The following is a 23,150-nucleotide window of genomic DNA, read 5'->3' as shown; positions in this document are numbered from 1 at the left end:
GTTATTTATTCGACAGTTCAGCGATTCGAACGTTAGCAGAAGATACATAATTATAAGAATTTCCCAAAATTCGTTACAGTATATTGCCACTGCTAGAACAACAGGACATTTTTATTATAAAAATAAAACCAAAAATTTAAAAAAATAATACATTTTTCAAGATATTTTTACACATATTAAAATAGTATATGTGCGATATAACTTAAATGTTGAAGTGCAGGTGGTGTGAAATTTTGAAAAAATGCAAAACTTACAACTGGGCGTGAAAAAATAGCAGCAAAAATGATATACATACACACTTGTTTGATCAGTTATTTTATTTTTTGTTTATTTTCGTTTATTTGAGGTTCATTGAATTACATAACACAAACTTTGTAAATCAATTTTTAAAATGATTTCGAAAAAATTCGAATTTTCGGAAATGTTTTTTTTTTAAAGAATTTCGGGAAATTTTTGAAATTTGTACAATTCATTTTATTTTGGAAAAACACAAGAAAGAGGCCAATTCACGTTCTGTGAAGTGATAAAATGAAAAAAAAAATACACAAAAATTTTATTAAAAATTCGAATTTTCGGAAATTTTTTTTAAAGAATTTCGGAAAATTTTTGAAATTTGTACAATTTATTTTATTTCGGAAAACACACAAGCAAGAGGCCAATTCACGTTCTGTGAAGTGATAAAATAAAAAAAACACAAATTTTATTAAAAATTCGAATTTTCGGAAATTTTTTTTAAAGAATTTCGGGAATTTTTTGAAATTTGTACAATTAATTTTATTCCGAAAAAACACAGGAAAGAGGCCAATTCACGTTCTTTGAAGTGATAAAATGAAAAAAAAAACATAAAAATTTTATTAAAAATTCGAATTTTCGGAAATTTTTTTTTAAAGAATTTCGGGAAATTTTTGAAATTTGTACAATTCATTTTATTTCGGAAAAAAACAAGCAATAGGCCAATTCACGTTCTGTGAAGTGATAAAATGAAAAAAAAAACACAAAAATTTTATTAAAAATTCGAATTTTCGGAAGTTTTTTTTAAAGAATTTTGGGATATTTTTGGAATTTGCACAATTAATTTTATTTCGAAAAAATACAGGAAAGAAGTCAATTAACGTTCTTTGAAGTGATAAAATGAAAAAAAAAACACACAAATTTTATTAAAAATTCGAATTTTCGGAATTTTTTTTAAAGAATTTCGGGAAATTTTTGAAATTTGTACAATTCATTTTATTTCGGAAAAACACAAGCAAGAGGCCAATTCACGTTCTGTGAAGTGATAAAATGAAAAAAAAAAACACAAAAATTTTATTAAAAATTCGAATTTTCGGAAATTTTTTTAAATTTAAGGAAATTTTTGAAATTTGTACAATTCATTTTATTTCGGAAAAACACAGGAAAGAGGCCAATTCACGTTTTTTGAAGTGATAAAATGAAAAAAAAAACACAAAAATTTTATTAAAAATTCGAATTTTCGGAATTTTTTTTTAAGAATTTCGGGAAATTTTTGAAATTTGTACAATTCATTTTATTTCGGAAAAACACAAGAAAGAGGCCAATTCACGTTCTGTGAAGTGATAAAATGAAAAAAAAACAAAAATTTTATTAAAAATTCGAATTTTCGGAAGTTTTTTTAAATAATTTCGGGAAATTTTTGGAATTGGCACAATTAATTTTATTTCGAAAAAACACAGGAAAGAGGTCAATTAACGTTCTGTGAAGTGATAAAATGAAAAATAAAACACAAAAATCTTATTAAAAATTCGAATTTTCGGAAAATTTTTTTTAAGAATTTCGGGAAATTTTTGAAATTTGAACAATTCATTTTATTTCGGATGAGGCTGTTTTAGATTTTCTGCTTTTAACAAATAGTAAGCATTTTTATTTTTCATTAAGTTCAATGAATTCAGTAAAAAAAAAACTACAAAATTTGTAAAACATTTTTGTTGCTACTTTTTTACACGCAGTTGTACTTAGAAAAAAATATCACATTTTTAGAATTAAAGCCACTAATACCAATACGAATTTAATACAAAAATTTGATAAAACGAAATGCTATTTAACAAAGTAGCGCTTCAAAAGCGTTCGAACTAAGTTCTTTTTTTTCGTTGGTTATAAAATTAGTTTGATACATTTGTCACAAGCATGTAATATTGTTTTAATTGCATATGTAAGTTATTAAAAATTGTTTAATATCTAATAGCTTATAAATATTAGACTGCCTCTACAAGCTGCTTTACGTTGTATGCATCGTTATGTTGCTGCTTGTTGTTGTTAAGCATTTTACCAGGCAACCATGGTGACAAGTACAAAACCGATCTCAGATTTTGAATCCTCCTGCGCGTAACACGACGTGGGGAAAAGGCATAAATACAAATAGGAAGATACAGAAAGATATTTTTAGCGAACAAAAAAAACGAAGTAAAAAACGCAAAAGAAAATAAACGAACTAATATATTTTTTGTTATCTTTAAGTAATTAGTCAAAATAATTATTAATTTGTAATAAGGACAGTTAATATTAAGCAGTTAGAGCGCGATGCAAGTTAAGTTGCAGTCTTAATTCCACTGATAGTTGAATAAGGCTTTTTTTAATGGAATAATATTTTTTATGTATTTTAGATATTCCCGTGAAGTTATAAACAGTATTTGCATTTGCTAATCCAGAGTTGCAGTAGCAGCGAAAAATATTGTAACTAATTCTGAGAAATTCTTGATAATTATACACCTTCTGCTAACGTTCGAATCGCTGAAGTGTCGAATAAATAACTCCAATATTCAGTATTGCAAAATGGCCTTTATATAGACTGCTTTGGGAGTAGTACTTCACAATCACAACTATACTTCACTAATAGTTTGTTTAAATCAAACTGACTGATTATCGCTTGCACCGCGCTGCTTAACCTCGTTCACCTATTTCTCCTCAGGTCTAGACTTTTCACGAACATGCCCTCTAGAACAGTTGTATCTCATACTTGGTTATATAGCTATATACATATATATCTGTGATTTATGTTTTTCTTCTAGCTATGTATATGCGTGTGCATGTGTGAGTAACAGCTTCTGCTCTTATCTGCTGACTACATATGTGGTGTGATTATTTACTAACATCATAGTGATGCTAATATTCGCCACAATACCCTGCTACTGCTCCGGCTCTGAACATGAACAGAGCATAGAGCAGAGCCGTAGCATATAAAGTTGGTAGCACTTCTTATACTCTGCTACGAGCTACGTCGTGTTTTAGAGCGAAGCAAATAGCAGAATAAAAACTAATTGGAGCGAGAGGGGAAAACAAAATTATTGCTATTTGCTCTGTTGGGTATTTTTATGCTTGAACTTTGCTGTCTTTCCTCTTGTTAATGCTATGGCTCTGCTCTATGCTCTGTTCATGTTCTGAGCCGGAACAATAGCAAAAAAATAAACTCCACTCCTACTAATGTAGGATTTTTAATATCTGTTTATGAATAAACATATTTATTCAATAGCATCTCAGGATTTAAAGCATACAGTCGTAAGTGATTTAGTTCCGGATGCAAATTTGAGAAGCTTCGACGTGGTTATATCAATTGTCATTTACGTATACGTATGTATTGTAGCGTTTTGAACGTATACTGGAAACGGTGTAGTTAATAAAAGTCAACCAACCTGCCCCCATATTACGTTTTACGTTCCGTGATCGAAAGTAATTTTTTAAATCATAATAGCTCTGAAATGGTAATGGTCCATAAGTTATTATAATTTTCAGTAATAGTTTGACAGTTGTACAGTTATCGTTTGACTGACAATGATTTTGGTTGGTTGGTTGCTGTGCTGCAAAGTAGCGGTCTAAGCGCCTCAAGTTGTCCAGGAACCAATTAAAATTCTGTACAAAGAGCTTGTTTTTAGTCGAACTATTTCGTTAGTTCAATAATACTGTTGATGTCACTTGTGAAGTACTTTTATATCTCTCTTAGATCGGACAGCACGAAACCGCCCAGAGTTCGGTACCTGATATTGGTCAGGGCTGGTAATTCGCAGAGCAATTGGGTGACCGTTAAAATGGTTTTCAGTCACTGATCGTATAACGTAATACGGCCTCAAGCTTTGTTTCTGAACAAGGGCTCAACTTGAGAGTCATAGCGAAAATGGCGCTTTTAGAAAGAAAAAAAATGCACTTACTCAAATTGATAAAAATGTAGTTCTCAACTTGTACTAGCCTGCTTGCGGTATGATAGGGGTGGTTTCTAGGGGTCAGGGCTGTGTGTGACTCGGTACCCGAGGGTTAGATAGTGTAGGGGTGTGGTGAGTTAGCACACTTATGGTGTGAGACAAAATTTTAAGAAAAATAAGACTCAATTCAAGAAAATTAGTATGTCTATGTTATCTCAATCGATTTTCAGGTGTAGGAAGATTTAGAAACATGAAAATTTCAAAATGCGATATCTCAGCGAAAAAAGATGATATTAGAGCAAACTCACCGCCATTTGAAAGAAGAATACTTGTATTTAAAGATGCCATCCTTTAATTTTGGTGAAAGAAAACATCTACAAGGCTACATAACCTCATATATGGGCAAAAATGGTGTTTTTTGCACTTTTAGTTTAGGATATCTTGAAAACCAGAGCTGGCAGAGCAATTTTGAGGCCAGATTTCGATTCATCGCAACAAAATACTTCGAAAATATATAGTCCGGTTTCTGGGTATGAGATGCTGTCTGCCTGTGTTATTTTCAATTCATAACGCTTCATTAATGCTACCAGCCACTTTTTTATTTCTTACTATAAACAGCTGCTGGCTTTGGTGGTGCAACTTTGGAAAAGATTTTTTTTTAACATCACCTCAACTGGATAACTCATGTAGCATATTAACTGGAGAAATGTGCGGATATTCATTTGTGAACTATAAATTTTTCCAAATCTCTCCAAGTTTGGAAAATTATTTGAGAATGATGTTGGAGATGAACTCGAGAACTATAAATTTTACGAAATTTCTCAAAGGTTGTATAGTGAGCTAATGTTATCATCATTCAGAACTAGAGAAAATAAATAAAAATGTAAGACGCGATAACCTCCGAAGAGATCTAAGGCCGAGCTTCTCTTCCAATTTGCGTCGTGCTCCTCTTGATTTTCCCTACAAATTGGCCGGACGGGACCTACATGTTTTATGCCGACTCCGAACGGCATCTGCAAGGCAGATGAGTTTTCACTGAGAGCCTTTCATGGCAGAAATGCACTCGGTGCGCTTGCCAAACACTGCCGAGGGGCGACCCCGCTTAGATATGTATGTATATTAGGGTGGGTCGATTTGTATGGACAAAAGTTAACCGATATCGAGCCATCGATTTTTCGATAGGATTTGGGCTCACTAAACATTTTCACTACGCATACCCAAAAAAGTAATTTTCCAGCCTGCGAAATTTAAGTTTTTTGAATTTTTTTCGTCTTTTATTTTTAAGGCTTTTTCGTGACCTACTAAAAAAAAAATTTTATTTGTATACCCTGTCCGACTCAAAAATATCTGTTAAAAAAAACTGTTATCGAGAACGTTTTTAGCGGAAATTTTTGGGTCGGACAGGGATGAAAAAAACCTTAAATCAAAGTCGAAAAAAGTCAAAAAAATTAAATTTCGCAGGCTCGAAAATTATTTTTTGGGTATGCGTAGTGGAACTTTTTTTCCTGAGCCCAAATCCTATCGAAAAATCGATGGCGCGATATCGGTTAACTTTCGTCCACACAAATCGACCCACCCTAATATACATATTTCCCGAAGGCTGGAGAAGTATTTTTTCCATATTTGTTGGGTAAACAAAGTATAGCTATTAGGTATCATCCGGTCGCAGATATTCTAAGCCAGTTAAAGAATTTTTCATGTAAATGCAGCAACAACGATTTGAGTCAGATAAATCCAGATAAGAAGTCTGGTTCATTTTGTGAGCCAGATAATTTGTTATTTTCTTGCCTTTGGTTTGGCCACACTGCCTTTAATAAACTCACTTTTTCAATAATAGCTGTCGCTGCTTGGGCATTATCCTTACTGTAAAATGAAGCACAACAGTGAAATCTAACTATCACAACTCATGTCAACATAAATATCAGGAACTCTGCTTCTGAAGTCTCCCAATGATATAGAGCACTGTCGTGAGAATTGAGCGTTATACGGAGCTAGAAAACTCACTGCTTGATGGCTATTGCTCTATCTACAAATTATCTAGATAATGAAAAACAAATGTTGCCGTACAAAAAAGTCTATCCCAAAAAAATCCAGCCCTAACACAGTTTATGACAAATACGCCAGAGTGAAACTTCCTTGTTTCTTATATCATGCACTTGGACCAAGGCGAATCCATACAAGATAATGGCAAAGCGAATTCAATCCAATTCGCAGAGCAGAAGAAAGTCAAGTCAAAAGAAAATTAGCATTGAATTCGATTAACTGAAATATTGTTGGTACTAAGGCGTTGATAGGAACTTATCCCTAAAAACTTATTTCAACAATTTTTAAATTCAAGTTGTTGTCTATGTTCAATTCAATACCTTTTTCAATTAATTTCATTTTCCTTACAAGCTTATACGCCTAATAGTAGGCTAAATTATTGTATACGAGTTACTGTATTAATGTATGTGTACTTTCAAAAAAATAAAAATAAAAAAAAATATCAAGAAACAATCAGCTGATGGGATAGCAACACCTGGTACTGAATTCGTCTTGACCTAACCATAAACTAAACCTAGATCTCCTGTTTTGGCATTTTTCAAAGTTGGCAGCCGTACGTATATTCACTTCGTTAATAATAAAATGATTTATATTTTATTTTCTTTATATGAAAATGCACATTTATTCATAAGCCATTGGTTCAACACTTTGTATTTAATACATATTTGAGAAAAAAATCAACCACATGCTCATATACATGTTTTTTATATTAATTGAACAATGATTTAAAACAACAAAATATATATTTAAAGGGCCAATTAAACTTCCTTAACCCTAACGCCATAGTCGTCGATACGCATATCCATAACCATCTCCATTGTGATCGATTAATGGTGCCATAACCTTAAACATCTGACATTTTCATAAAAATGAGGAAAACACAAAAATTACAAACATATTCCACAAACAATTACACTCTTAGTCAAAACGTAGCCAAAACAATGAATAAAATATACAAAAAATTAATAAATTCACCAACTCAATTATTTTTAGGTTATGGATATGGCGAAAAACCAAAAACCAACTGGTTGGCTATGATACGAGTATGGTTATGGCTTTAGCGCTATGGTATGGCACCATTAATCGATTACATTGATTTCCATAAGGTGGGTTCGATCAGCTGTTTTATCTGGTTATGGATAAGTCAACATTAATTGGCCCTTAATGCACAAAGCAATAATTGATATTCGATAAAAGATGTTTATGTGTATAAATATTACATATGTATTTAGTAAAAGTATTATATAAAATGACATTAAAAGGCGGCACCTTACACGCCTTTACTTTATATATATGGATATATATATTTATAAAATCTACAACTTTTAAAGAAGCGTATATGTAAGTTTAATATAATTTATATAAATTATGTATGTCTGCATGTACATATGTATCTATGTACTTTTGTTTTTGTTTTGCATGTGTATTTATATTTATATTATGTATATATAGTAGTGTATATTTCTAGGCAGCCAAGTACATAGGTAGATGATTTGATTGTGAATGTTTATTGAGATTTCATTTACTTATGTAAAAATGTGTTTATGTGCGTTTCAAAGTATAGTATAGGATATATGTAACGCTCCGAGAGAAAATACCTCTAGCTGGAAAAAAATCTATTTTTTAAGCATTTATTGCAAATGAAAGTTCGTTCTCCAAATTGGTAGCAACCGGATATGGTTATCTTTATTACTATTATTATTTATGAGCTAGCGCACACGACCTAAAGGACCAATTAAACTTCCTTAACCCTAACGCCATTGTCATAACCATATTTTTACTTATCCATATAAAATTGGCATTAGTTATTGGTGCCTTAACCTAAAAATCGTGAAAATTTCAAAAAAATGAAGAAAACGCAAAAAATTAAAAACATATACCACAAAAAATAAGTATCTTAGTCAAAACGTATCCAAAACAATAAATAAAATCTACAAAAAGTTAAAAAATTCTCCAACTCAAATATTTTTAGGTTATGGATATGGCGAAAAACCAAAAACCTATTGGTTAGCTATGGTATGGTTATGGCGTTAGCGTTATAGTATCGATCAATGGTGCCAGATTGATTACATTGATTTCCATATGATAGGTTCGATCAGCTGTTTTATCTGGTTATGGATAAGTCACCATTAATTGGCCCTTAATATACCGGCGCGCCGTGTAAAACCAACAGCATTCGTGTTGGGCAGATTTTCTTGCGGACCGTCACATATTTTTAGGCGGTCTTTAAGCTCAATTGAGGAGCCAACTCTTCAACATATGCATTTTCTTATAGTTTTCTGTGTTCTTTAAGTCAATTTATCTTATAACATTAGGTACTTTAGGTAATAAATTGAAAAATACATTCAGCGTTACTCGATTTTCTTGCCGCATACTCTTTAAATATTTTAATTTTTCGAGTTTATTTAAAATCCGACAATAGCCAATAGGGCACGTTTGTAATCGCCAGAGGTGTCGCCCTGAAAAAGTCGAATAATTTGTGATTTAATTTGAATTTGAGTTTGAAGCAGAAACGAACAATTAATTATGAGTAGGAGAAAAAAAAGTTTTTAAAATGAATCTTATTAATTTATTTTAAGAAATTTTTAATATTTCTTTTATACAAACGTCATGTCACCATGAAAATTTGTAGGGTCAAAGCGCCGAAAAATAGTCGGTTGTACCTTGAAAAAATTGTAAAAGTACGGGCGAGAGACGGACAAAAGCCCGGTTTTTTAGTAGTTGGTTAAGCTAAGCTTAAACTAAGTTTGCTCAAACTCTATTCAAAATTAAACTACAGTGCAGTCTTCCAGTCACAGTTAAACGCCGGCATTTAGTTTCTAGATAACTTGTAGACACGGCAACAGCTGGATTTTATTTTGAACCACACCGTTCACCACACACATCTAACGCGTTCAATGCTGACCAATGTCGTTCAAACGACGGCGTTCATTGTATGTACATACTAATAGATAATTCACCGTCTTCCTAGTCTAATTTCTTTATAGCAAGCTCAACTACCCACACACAAAGGACAAATCAACGTCGACAACACTCTTCAAAACCTTCGAGCAGTGTCTTCATCGCTACAAACACAAATAAAAACAACAACTACACCAAAGCGTGCCACTCTATAGAAAATAGCTGATTTCCGCGTACGTATCTGTAATGTGTTACGTTTGACAAATGATATAAATAGCGTCCTGATTTAAACTTGTTCGCACCAAAATAGGACTGCATTGCTTCGTTTTAAGCTTGGTCTAGTAAAATGAAAAAATTGCTTAAAAATTTTAATTTACACATCGCTTGAGAGTACATAAGTAAAGTGACTTACGCAGTTCACTGACCGCGATAACTCTATTGAAAAATCTTAGTTTAACGCATGCAATCCAAAAATGTGTAAATTAGCGCCAAAAATTAATAAGTATTTACTGTGCACATAATGTTTGTATGTACATATATGAATAATTAAGAAATGGGGCTGATACATGACACCTTTTCATTCTTATTAACTAAGCAATTAAAAAGACCCGAATTTGACCTAACGCAGGACTAAAGCGGGAGTCATTGGTGTCGTATGTCGTATCGCTGTAGTCGTATCCCTTACGTAATCAGCTGTTTATCGTTACGACGGCAAACCAAAAACCAATTGGTTGGCTACGATACGGTTACGACCTTAGCGGCAAAAATAATCGATTGCATTGATTCCCATAAGGTTGGTCGAATCAGCTGTTACAAGGTTACCGATAAAGCACCAATGTCTGCAGCTTATATTAGGGATTGTAAGGCCCGGTTTTTCAGTACTGCAGTTTGAATTTAATTAGATTTTAAGCAAATTTAGCTTAAGCACAGACTAACCAATTATTGAAAAACCGGCTCTCAAATCTTTTGCATTAACTCTGATGATTATCTTCTATTAAATCTCAAGTTAATCCCAAACGGATGGACTAAGGGCCGTTTTCGCCATCTTCAGTTAGTCACTTATCTATTAGTTATCGAAGTTTTTGGTTTCTCCATCTTAACTGAAGCTTAAAGCCCCGACACATAAGCAGTTTTTCATACAGATGAGTTTAACACAAGCTTTTGCATTATGAGTAGATTGCACGTATTTTTATGGGGAACGGTAGATTGGGCGACACCGGCGCCATCTGATATGGAAAAGTAGCCAACTCCCAAATTTTGTTGCAAGCAAATCATAAGAAGAATAATTTCACATTTGCTTTGGCTAAGGGTGTTGGCACACTTTGCAAGTGAAATTATTTTTCCCACTGGTTGGTAACTGTTCTAACATTTTTCGCAATTAAAAACTGCAATATAACAATCGAATACGACACAAAATATGTTAGCTAGTATTTTTGTTGTCTAGAGAGAATGTTCATAACAGTACTTCGCGAAATTTTGCATGTGAATGGGCTTGGCTACATTAACTTCAATTGACTAGTCTGAAGTTCCTTCATATTTACAAACGCAACATCTTGGTTGATTGTGGCGATGTTATTGGAATACATAAGCTTGTGTTAAACGCTTCTATATGAAAAATGTCATTGTGCCGCGGCCTTTAGCGTTTCAGTTAAGTCCAATGAAAAAGTTTAAACAGAAGTCAGCTGTTTGGATTCATAATACATCCTTCCCGTTTGTTCTAAAAAATATTCAAATTTATCGATTTAACCGGAGGTTGGTTAGATTTCTAATTTCCAGGTAAAATTTAAATTAACTGGAGATGGTAAAAACAGCCCTAAGTGCCATGTGTCAGCCTTATAACTTTAAATTAACTTTCAGTGTATGAGATTAATTTATTTATATGTATTTAATTTAGTAACCCAGAAATGAAATAGTTTTATTCTTATTATAAATAGCCCAAAGATATTAGAATATTAATCCAACCCCAAAGTGCAATAACTCCGATTAGAAAGCATAAATAAAAAAAAAAAATACCAAAACAAACATTGTAGTGGGCGGAGAATTTGGTAAAATACAAATTTGTACCGATCAAAAAAAGGAAAAAAACCTTTTTGATCTAATGAAACTTATTCAAATAAAAAACCATGAGTCCACAGCCACGAGTTTCAGCGGATGGGTGATATTAATTCGGAAAATTTTGCCCTCTCTTTAAGTAAAGGCCCTGCAGTGAAAGTGGAAAACAGTTCCGCAAAGCTTACCGCACCCAAAGCGGGACAGTTGGTAGCCACAGTTGTGCCCACAGCGTTTAAGTCTGAGCTATGTGTATTTAAAATAATTGATCAAAGACTGCGAATATTGCAGACAAATGAAGAACGCGTTCATAAGGTCTGTTTAACCATTACAGTATCCAGATAAAATTTTCGTGGTGTGGTAGTAGCGTGCTCCACCTACAACACTGAAGACCTTAGCAGGTTAGGGGGTTAGAATATACCCGCGGTAGGTATACCTGTCGTAAGAGGCGACTAAAATACCAGATTCAAGTGGTTGTGTAGCGCAACCTTTTCAGGTTGCCAGCGCAATATATATCTTCTCCAAACCCAATTGTCAACCTCACCTTCGAGCGGCGAATCCCGTTTCACTAACAGACGAGGCTTTTGCGACCCCAAGCTCATAATGGAAATTGGGGGTGGGGAGGGGAGGATGGCCTGAAGGTTTAATGTGGCCATATAAATCGTTCCCGAGATGGTCGGGCTAGCACCTTAATGGAGCTGTGTTACCGGAGCGTACCGGATCTGTATCCGGCAAAGGACCATCACATCGATAACACTCCCCAAAACCTTCGGGGAGCAACCTTATCGCTACAACAACAACAACAACAATACCTTAGAGTCGCGTGCAAAGTAACATCAAAAGCTTAGAAACAAATTTTTTCAGTTAGAAAAAAGTTTTTCTAAGCGGCGTCACCCTTTGGTAGGGATTTCATATCCTTATTAAGTCAAATGGTAACAACCTTACTGACTAGATTACAGGTTAACTACTAGTTTAACAATTTTAAAATGAGGTTTACTGAGATATGTAATAAGACTCAATGCGTGCCTTAAACAGAGACCTTGGCATGTCAAAGTCCAGATCAAGGCTTCTGAATAGGCGATTAAATACCTCATAGAAGAGATGCGAAACTGAAGTAATTCGAACGCAGCGCTTCAACGCGGAATGCACTGTGGAACCGGAGAGCTCTGTTAGGGGCATTGAAAGTCAACTGCCCAAGTAGTTCTGAACAGTCAATAGCACCGGATATTATGTCAAAAATACACATTACGTTTTGAACAAAACGCCTAACTTCAAGTGGCAAGACATTGATAAGCATGCATCTAGCATTGTAGAATGGCAGGGGATTATCAAAGTGTAGAGGTTGAAGAGCAAATCGTATGAACTTGCGCTGAATTCTTTCAATTCTTAAAGAGTGTGAAGAGTATATCGGATTCCAGATGACTGAAGCATACTATAGCTTTGAACGCACTAAGTCATTGTATAAGGTTTTCCTGGTATATGGGTCCTTGAAATCCTTAGCAAACACTCCGAGTGTATTTCTGCCATGAAAAGCTTGTCAGTGAAAACTCATCTGTCTTGCAGATGCCGTTCGATTTGTAGGAAACATTAAAAGGAGCACAACGCAAATTGGAAGAGAATGTTAACCTAAATCTTTTCGAAGGTGTACCGCACCTTGTATATATTTTTATTTTATTCCTTTGGGAAAGGTGATTTTAACAATTGGGCCCGACCATCTCGGGAACGATTTATGACCACATGCGAGCTTCTAGGCTATAACGCCCTCCCACCCTCTAGATCCACAAGAAGTTCGGGGTCGCCAGAGCCTCCGCTGTTAATGAAACAGCATTCGCCACGGATAGGTGAGGTTGACAATTGGGTTTGGAGAAACTATGTATTGCGCTGGCAACCTGAAAGGGCTGCGCTACACGAACCCTTGAATCCAGTATTTCAGTCGCCTCTTAGGAGAGGCATGCCTACCACGGGTATATTCTAACCCCCTAACCCGCTGGGGTTTTAATTTTATTTTTGTATTGCGCTTATCTACCGCTTGAATCACTGGGAAGTCTGTTTCACTCAACTGCGATTTTCGGGAATTGGACTCTGGGAAGGATGCTCGCCGGGCATTTATTGGCATAGGACATGGCCGACTCATCATGGATTAGGCTGACGGCTAGTTTATAGTTTATGCTCATCATTACCAAAACGGCTTCATACTGTTTGCGGAGATTACTCCTTATGCAGCTGGGAGGCGGAGCCTCTTCAATGAGATGTCTGTTGGGATGCCCAACCTTCTGAGTATTTAGAGGAAACTGTTTGCTCAGCTTTTCATGTCTCTTCTTTATGGGGAGTATTCCCTTTGTTTACCTCTATTAATTGGGATATTAACGGGATTTTGTGTGATAGGTGTACATATGTATATGACGAACGCATGTGAATCCCAGCGAAAAGTTACTATCAGAGTTGTGGGGACGAGGAGGAAATAGAAAGTGTTAAGCACTTCCTTTGCAGATGCCTAGAATCTTATTCGAAACTATATCATTGCAACATAACGATTCGGTAACTAAAGGGAAGCTCATCTTAAAGGGACAGAAGAGGCCCGTCTACTTTTTATCGTTACATCGACATCCGCTATATGAACAAGAATCAGAAGTTTGTAGCTGGGACATTCTAAATATGCTTTTTATACTTTTGATAAAAAAGACTGTTTGAATTTTTAAAACCAACCACTACAAAATTTGAGTTAGTTTAAAAAAAAAACAGAAATTGAAATTTACCTTGATCCATGATTCCAAGCTCTTGCCATATTTATTTTGGAATGCTTCTTTAATGTCTCCCAAATCAATTTCCGAACGACTGACCACAATACGTATCAGTGTCTTATCCTTGGTACCCATGCCGTGCATAGATTCATATAAACGCTCAGCGAAATAGTCAACCTTCGATTTGCAGCACTTCACTACAAATGTAGAAGAGTTTTAAATATAAATACACATTAAACTTTTAGTTCATTACACGCATACCAATAGCAAGGAAGCCACGCTCTACTGAACCGCTGAATTCACGTTTAATCGCCTTCTCAATATCATGACCAGCCATATTTTCATATTCGAGGAAAATCTGTCGCAGTTGCTGGTAAGAACGTGTAATCAAAATTGAATTGAATGTAGACTCATCAGTACCCCATTGACCTTCACCGGCTTCCTGTAATAGCTGGGCATCAGCAACAGCAGCAGCCTCATCAACACCCTAATGAGAGAGAGAGGTTGCATATTTATAAGTTGCCACACCCACAATTATGTATATTCGAAAAGCAACTTACTTGATTTTCATCCCGATTACCCTGCACCAATGATACGCACAAACGTTTGAAGTGTCCGCTGGTGTCACCTTTCAAATCCGATTCCAAGGAACGCCCAAAACTTTGCTCATAAAACTGGGCAATTGTTTTAATACCATAATTGGAGAGTGTGCAGAGAATTTCAATGATCGCTTCTTCATCGGTGCCCATGCCGGAGATGGCATCGTGTAATTCGTTGGCATAAAATTGTGGCAATGGTGTCATTAATGCTACAATAACATTTTCGAACTTGCCGCTCAATTCGGATTTCAGCTCGGAGAGCAAATCTTTGCCATAAGCGGTTTTGAAGGCTTCAGCGATTTCTAAACGTTGCACAATACCACGACGTGCCAAAATTTCAATGATCGCCTTCTCGTCTGTGCCAAAGCCTTTCATGGCTTTGCGTAGAATGGCGGCATCTTCGACGGGATCGAAGGGATCAGCTGGGTAGACGGTGGGGGTGCACTGTGTCGTATAGAAGTGAAAAGGAATATAATTAATTAAATTTATGAATTAACTTGTTGAAGGTGAAGAGTCTCAATTATTGTCAATATACATATTGTGAAATATTATCATCACTAAGCCGATACTAAGCAGCCACTCGTATGTACGTAAACAATTCAATCACCATGTATACACATACATACAAGGCAGCAGAGATATACTCACATACGCATGTCATCATGGGTCCTTTCGAAATCTGCTTTTCTACAATTTGCTGTTATACTTATTAAGATTAGGACTTGATGATTTGCGAGGTAAGATTCGATCTATTATGCTTGACCATTAGCTACCTTAAAGACAGAGTACTTCTTTTTGACACGGATCAAGGAGCAAAAGAGTACTAAATCAATGTAGGCGTCCCACAGGGATCTGTTCTCGGTCCAACGCTTTGGAATGTAATGTATGACGGGGTGCTAAAGATTGATCTACCAGAAAACACGCAAATTGTGGGATATGCTGATGATATTGCAGTGGTAGTAGTGGCCAAGAAACTAGACCTGCTTCAAGCATTATGTAATGACGCCGTAGGAGGAATAAAGGAATGGCTTACCAATACGGGACTGGAGTTGGTTAGCCAAAAGCGAACGAGTTAGCCTTAACTGTCGGGGATAATCAAATCACTTCAAAGGATTCTCTAAAATACTTATGAGTGCACGTTGATTCTAAGCTAACTTTCAAAGAGCACTTCAGAGCGGTGGGAGAGAAAGTTACCAAAGTAAATGGAGCACTTATGCGAATAATGCCTAACATTGGTGGTCCGAGCGAAGCTACACGTCAGCTATGTCCAGTAACCAGCTCAATAATACTATACGCAGAACCAGTGTGGTATGGATCTAAACGGACCCATTAAAAATATATATTAGCTGCTTACCGACTTGCTGCTTTAAGAATAGCAAATGCTTATCGGACGGTGTCCAAGGACGCGATCCTGGTTCTAACCCGGGAAATCCCAGTGGACTTACTGGCAAACGATATGGCCGATCTGTATAAAAGTAATATCGAGCGGCCATCTGAAGAAGCCAAGAAAAGAGCAAGGGTAAAAACTATAGCTAAGTGGCAAGAACTGTGGGAGGCCTCGAGTAAAGGGCGTTGGACCTTCATGCTAGTTTGGAACGTAGCTCCATGTAATGAGCGGAAGCACGGCGAACTGAACTACCATCTCACGCAGATACTGAGTGGACATGGCGGTTTCAAAGAGTATTTATGGAAGCGTAGTATAGAGGAAGATCCTCTTTGCCCAATTTGCACAATGGAGTTAGAAAACGCAGAACACGTCATGTGCAACAGGAAAGAGAGCTGGACTGCAGTGATAAAAATGGCATTTATAGTCATGACACGCCTCATGGATGCTGAGAGTGCGCAGAGAAATGCGCATGCGACCGGGGTGGGCTACGGTTCCAAAACGGGGCTGCTTTTTAGTCTACGGACACACGGTTGCTGCGACGGCAGCAATTATGGTGCCTTAGGCATTTTTCAGCCCTCCCGCAAAAAAGCCCCTCAGGCTTTTTACCTCATATCACGATTAATCGTTTCATCGGGGAGTTGAAAAGGAAAGCGAGGCGAGACAAACAGAAGAAAACGGCAACCTGGTAACCGATGTCCTGAGGGTGCTAAGATTATGAAGGGAACACTTAGCATGCAAGGGCCTGTCAAGCGTTTTGTGCGAAAGATTGATGCCAATCATGAATCGATTGATTGGACCTTACCAGTGAGGTCTCAGACCAGGTAAATCTACCATCGACTAGATTTTCAATATGCGCCAAAAAGCAATTGACACACATCGCCTCTTCGTGGATTTTAAGGCCGCCTTCGACACTAGCGAACTTTTCAGGCTAATTTTGTATTTGGAGGCTTTTAATGTATCTAAGTATCTCTTCAAGCTTTTTACTCCATATCACATAGCGATTAAGAGTCACACCACCTAGATGAGAGAGTCTCTGCCTTGCCAGAGCGACGCATTCGCAGAGAATGTGAACCGGCGTTTCATCTTTCAGCTCACTGAAACAACAAATTTGAGTATCGGATAGATTTAACTTACTTACATAGGTGATTCGCAGACGACAGTCTAACAATTTGTCCTCCCTACGAACTCTCACTGAGTACTACACGGGACACTGTGGCCTACGATATCACCTAAGAAAGTTAAATATATCCGAGACTCAAATTTGTCGTTTCTGTATCCTCCCTGCTTAGATTAATGAGTTTGGCTGATACTTTCGTTGCCGTAAGTATAAACAGTTTGCCCTGTCTTTGCCCTGGGCAGTCAATCCAGTGTTGTCTGAATTGTTTTGTTTCCCAGTTACTTTTGGTTTCCCTGGTGTGTGCTTTTGTGAGTCCACAAAAGGGCTCTGGACCAGAGAATGGTCCATGGATAGGTTTGGTGGTAAATGAGGACAAAACGAATTGTCATCAGGCAAAAAGTCATTAAGTAAATAATTAAGATTTATCAGATTACAGATATAACAACTCGAATATCTAAATGTCTTGCCTTTTTGATATTTATTTAAACAAAACATTAAAACTAATTTTTAAATTAATATTTAATTTTTTATTATGGTCTTAAACATGTTCACCCTTGGAAGTTTTTTGTGATATTTTCGTGCACGCCCATGAATAAAAATGGCGTTAATGTGCTTAGCAGTAATCAATTTTCAAATACAATGGCACAAACAGAGCGAGGTTGGTGTGAAATGTTGATAATAAAAATTTAAAAAAATTTATGCAAATAAATTCCACAAAATTTAATGAATGCTGGTCAACGTAAGCATTTTTATGGAGAACAATTACTCAGAAACTCAGACATATAAAAAGTATGTACATTAGGGCGGGTCAAATTGTATGGGGAACAATGGAAAAAGCTTCAGGTGCACATCCAGTTTTTGAATCTATGGGTAATACTGAGTAATATTGTTAGAAAATTTTATATCCCAATCCGAATCCGAATTTGACATTTATTTTCATGTATTTTATTTGTGAGAGCCGCTATTCGGATTGGGATATAACATTTTCTAACAAAATTAGGGAGGCTCGAAATTCATTTCAGACCTATAGTCCCATGGACAATATTACTCAGTATGACCCATAGATTCAGAAACTGGATGTGCCTTTTCAACAATTTATTTGACCCACCCTAATATACATATGCACACACCTGCTAGGAGTAAACCTAGCGCAATACTAGTTTGATGTACACTAGAGCTCGGACTAATCGATTAACCGATTTATTCGGTTAGCAATATTCGGGTAGTCGAGAGGAGGAGTATGAGGAAGGTCTAGACAGTTACAGGGGCATTGAAATCTACATAGAGAGCTCGAAAATGGAAAAGGGCTGGAATGTACTCATATCATTTGCAGGTAAATCAATCCTACCGACATTCAGACTCATGCGGTTTCTCCCAGGCGAAGGTATATGCCATAGAGGGGGCTGTAAGACTGATCCAAGATACTACGATTCCAGATATCAATGTAAGGATCTTTGTCGAAAGCCAGGCCGCCTTAAAGGCAATATAAACCAACGTGATAAAGTCGGATATCGTGCGGAGGTGTCCAGCCTCGATGGCCTACAATAGGCACCTAAACGTCACCCTTTGCTGGGTTTTGGGGAATAGTGATATTGAAGGGAATGAATTTACAGATGAGATGGCAGGAAAGGTTCCGCAATGGACATAAGCGAGTCGGACAGTTCCGTACGAGGAAAAACGATGACTATAAGATTAGAGTTAAAAGGGGGACTCGCTGGGGACCAACCAGAATGATTGCGAGATCGCAAGATCCCTATGGACTCCTTTTTTAACAGAGCGACATAAAAATGCTCGCATTGAGATCACCAAGAAACATATTGTAACGAATGTTAGCTGCACTGAGCGATGCTATCGTCTCTAAGCCGATGCTAAGCAGTGACGTGAATGCACATCAATAATTCAATCATTATGTATCTACATAAACGAAACAATAACTGCGTCTACATATATGTACCATGTACGTATACGAGCAGCGGAGAGTTAAGGCACTAACACATGCATATATCTGAGAAGTTTGAGAGCTACTGGACTAGTAGATTCTGGAAGCGCCTAAAAGATGTATAAAATTGTGCAATTTTAGTTATAGCTGAGAAGTTTGAGAGCTCATGGACAATGCTAGTAGATTCTAGAAAAATGCGAACGAGGAAACCAAAGAGTATAAAAGGCAACAGATGTAGAGGCGCTGCAATTCAGTTTGATTTGAGTTGATCAGCAGTTACGACTAAGACGATATCTAGCGAGCAATAGCAGTATTATTTTGAATAGTGGAGTTTCATTTGAGCTATCAGTTTGGTTATTAAGCTATTCGTTGCACAGTTACTGTTGTGAAGTATTTTAATAAAGGCCATTTTTCCATTATTCAATATTGGTGTTATTTATTCAACAGTTTAGTGATTCGAACTTAGCAGAGGATTGCAAATAAGAGGATTTGCAACAAATTCGTTACAATTGGTGTCAGGAGAGGAATTGTTGAATAAATTCCAGAGGACAACAAGGACATGGCAAAGTTCAGGTAATTGAAGATCCAGCAACTAAAGAAGGAGTTGGAGAGCCGTGGATTGAATACAAGCGGCGTTAAACTTGAACTTCAGGCACGGCTACGAGAGGCAATGGAAGCAGAAGGAATTGATGTGGACGAGTATGTCTTTTATCCTGATGAGGACGAGACAACAGCAAAAATTGAAGAGAAAAATGAAACAGCGCAGACAATGGCGAACACAGACCTGAACATGATGTTGGCTGCAATATCGGCACAAATGTCCGAAATGTCATCACAAATTTCTACACATCTCGAAGAACAGAAGACATATATGGCATCCCAACTGGAGTCGCAAGAGACACGTATAACATCTAAGATGGAAGCACAAGAGGAGCGCTTATCATTGCAGGTGGCGCAAATGTCTTCGCAGTTGGAAGTACAGGAAGCAAGGGTAACATCAAAGCTGGAAGCACAGGATACAAAAATTGTGCAGCTCGAGGACAAAATTGATGCTGAGATAGAAGCTTTGAGAGGTCGTATACAGGAGTTGCAATTAAATCGCCCAACAGTCTCAGCGAGTAATCCAAAGGTAAAGACTCCATCTTTTGATGGCTCTGCTCCTTTCCAGGTCTTTAAGCTACAGTTTGAGAAGACCGCAGCAGTGGAATGTGAAAGATAAAGTTGCCGCACTCTTCGTAGCGTTGCCGAAATCTTACAGACTATTCCAGAGTACGAACGGGACAGTTATGACGCATTGATGGCTGCGGTAGAACGGCGATACGGAAGCGAACACAGGAAACAGATATTTCAAATCGAATTGCAAAACCGCTACCAAAAAGCCAACGAGACTTTGCAGGAGTTTGCTTCGGACATTGAAAGATTGGCTCATCTTGCAAATGCGGATGCACCCGTGGAATACACGGAAAGAGTGAAGATTCAGAGCTTTATAAATGGCATACGGGACGTCGAAACGAAGCGAGCCACATACGCGAACCCAAAGCAAACATTTTCTGAAACGGTATCCCATGCATTGACTCAGGAAACGCGTCATTATTGAGTAAACCAGCATACAAAGCTCATCGTGTGGAAGTAGAAAGGCCAGAGTGGGTAGATACAATTTTGGAAGCTCTGAAGGGATCACAACAGAAAAATGCCGGAGTTATGAAATGTTTCAAGTGCGGTAACCCAGGTCACATTGCACGTCATTGCAGTAGCAATTCCAATAGTTCCAACAATGTGGGTGACCGTAAACGCAGAGCTGAAAGAGACGAGCAAATCTCCAAATCCACTCAATCGTTAAACTAAAGCGAGTCAGCCGCAAGGGGCGACAGCTGGCTCCCTCAATTGAATGCCCCATAATCTCTATCTAGCAAATTGGAAGAAGGTCAAGCAATCTTACTGTCGGAGAACATGTGGATGGAAAGGAACGTTTACTGACTGTAGATACGGGTGCATCCCATTCCATCATTCGATCAGATTTAGTCAACAAGAAGATAAGACCATTGCTTGGAGCAAGATTGCATACAGCCACGGGAGAGGACACCCAGGTAATTGGAGAAGTAGAATGTGAAGTAGCAATTGGGAACGTCACGGTACTTCACAATTTTATAGTGGCAGGTATTGTTGATGAAATCATAATTGGAGTGGACTTCTTAATCAACCAAGGCATCAAGATCGATATGCAAAGCAAGACGATGCGATATAAGAACATGGATGTGCCACTTAATTTCGGCTACGAGAGAGGCTACAGCAGTAAACGAGTGCTGGTGGAAGAGAGTCAGCAAATACCACCAAAATCAGAAGCAGTCATCTGGGCAAAGGTTGATGGAGATTGTGGGACAAACAAATTGTGGGTTGTCGAAGCAGCAAATAAATCAGCACTGAACATACTTGTAGGAAAAACCCTGGCTATGACAAAACAAGATGGACGTATTCCGGTAAGAGTACTCAATGAGTTCAAGTCACCATTCAATTTGATCAAAGGAGCTATTTTGGGAAGATGCCAAGAGGCCGAAGTAGTTATTAACTGTGAACAGCTCCAGGAACACGTTTCATCTAGTAATACTGATCTTTCAAATGATATCACGGCATGGACGCATGGGCTAGAGGAAGCCTATCAGAGGAAGGCAAAACAACTGCTCATAAAATACGCGAACATATTTGACCAGGATGGTTCCAAACCAGGCCGTACCAAGGTTGTGAAACATCAAATTGACACTGGAGATGCGAGGCCGATCCGTCAAGCTCCACGTAGTGTTCCACTGGCGAAGCGGGAAGTTGTGAGTCAAATCATACAAGAAATGAGTGACAGCGGCGTCATCGAACCATCAGCTAGTCCATGGAGCTCACCGGTAGTACTTGTAAAGAAGGATGGAAAAATGAGGTTTTGCGTGGACTACCGAAAGTTGAATGACGTTACGAAAAAGGATAGCTACCGGTTGCCAAGAACTGACGACACTCTGGACTCGCTATCTGGTACGAAATGGTTTTCCACACTGGACTTGAAAAGCGGCTACTGGCAAGTTGAGGTGAAGGAGGAAGATAAAGAGAAAACAGCCTTCAGTGTCGATGATGGTCTTTGGCAATTTACAGTGATGCCTTTTGGACTTTGTAATGCACCAGCTACTTTTGAGAGACTCATGGACCAGGGCATACCCGATTCCAGGAGCAACGTTTATTCTAGATACAGATGCGAGCGGATATGCTATAGGAGGCGTTTTATCACAACTGGTCGATGGACAAGAGAAGGTAGTTGCATATTACAGCCGTTCATTGGAAAACCAGAGAGGAACTATTGCGTTACACGGAGAGAGCTGTTGGCATTGTTAGAGAGCATTAAACATTTTCACAAATACCTCTACGGCCAGCGATTCCGTGCAAGGACAGATCACGAAGCGTTGGGCTTCTGCAGTTCCGTAATCCAGAAGGAGAATTGGCACGGTGGATCGAGCGACTACAAAGCTATGACTTTTCCATTGAGCATCGAAAAGGTAGTACCCATGGAAATGCTGATGCAATGTCACGAAGACCATGTAGTCTGGAATGCAAGCACTGCTCAAGGGCGAGGCTAAAGAAGACATTATAGATGTCCGGCTAATGACTATAACGTGTACGGCTGAATGGGACAAGGAACAACTAAGAAAGTGTCAGCTAGAAGATACAGATCTGTCACATGTTATGCAAGGGCTCGAACGAAACGAAAGACCAAGCAGAGAGGAGATGTCAGCAGAGAGTCCCATTGCGAAGTCATATTGGGCACAGTGGAACAGTTTAGAATTGATATCCGGTTGCTTGCATCGAGTATGGGAGAGTGAGGATGGTCAATGCAAGAAGAAACTGATAGTTGTTCCCAGGAAGAGGATTCCTGACGTGCTCAGCGAGCTGCACAATGGTCCAAGTGGAGGTCATCTTGGAATCCCGAAGACACTCGAGAAAATTAAGCAGAGATTCTATTGGGTTGGTTGCCGTCAGTCGGTCACCGAGTGGATTGCCAACTGCGAGGTATGCAACAGAGCGAAAGGGCACAAAACCCGAAGTCATGGCCAGATGAAGCAGTATATTTCAGGTGCACCATTTGAAAGGATCGCCATGGATGTCGCAGGTCCATTTCCTACTAGCAACCGCTTTTTTTTTTTTTATACCCAATCCCAAACCAAGAAGCAGAAACAGTCGCAGAAGTGGTTAAA

The 23,150-nt window shown here is 37.7% G+C and overlaps 1 protein-coding gene across 6 annotated transcripts in view; it reads right to left on the bottom strand.

The window, feature by feature from the left end:
* Positions 1–23,150, bottom strand: part of AnxB9 (Annexin B9) — a 95,589-nt gene that overhangs the window by 7,657 nt on the left and 64,782 nt on the right. For 3 of the 6 annotated variants that reach the window (XM_067758344.1, XM_067758342.1, XM_067758345.1), the window contains exons 3-5: positions 14,443–14,925; positions 14,144–14,369; positions 13,898–14,079 (exon numbers count right to left, since the gene is read on the bottom strand). In XM_067758344.1, the coding sequence (XP_067614445.1) occupies positions 13,898–14,079; positions 14,144–14,369; positions 14,443–14,925 (891 nt within the window). Of the gene's footprint in view, positions 1–71; positions 2,335–6,777; positions 8,651–13,897; positions 14,080–14,143; positions 14,370–14,442; positions 14,926–23,150 lie in introns of those variants that run through there. The other 3 variants (XM_067758338.1, XM_067758347.1, XM_067758340.1) reach the window with 2 other exon arrangements.

Source organism: Eurosta solidaginis, chromosome 1 (genome assembly GCF_040869045.1).
Source record: "Eurosta solidaginis isolate ZX-2024a chromosome 1, ASM4086904v1, whole genome shotgun sequence".
NCBI classification, from domain to species: domain Eukaryota; kingdom Metazoa; phylum Arthropoda; class Insecta; order Diptera; family Tephritidae; genus Eurosta; species Eurosta solidaginis.
The sequence above is the reverse complement of the archived record's forward strand: the minus strand, read 5'-3'. Positions and strand labels throughout refer to the sequence as shown.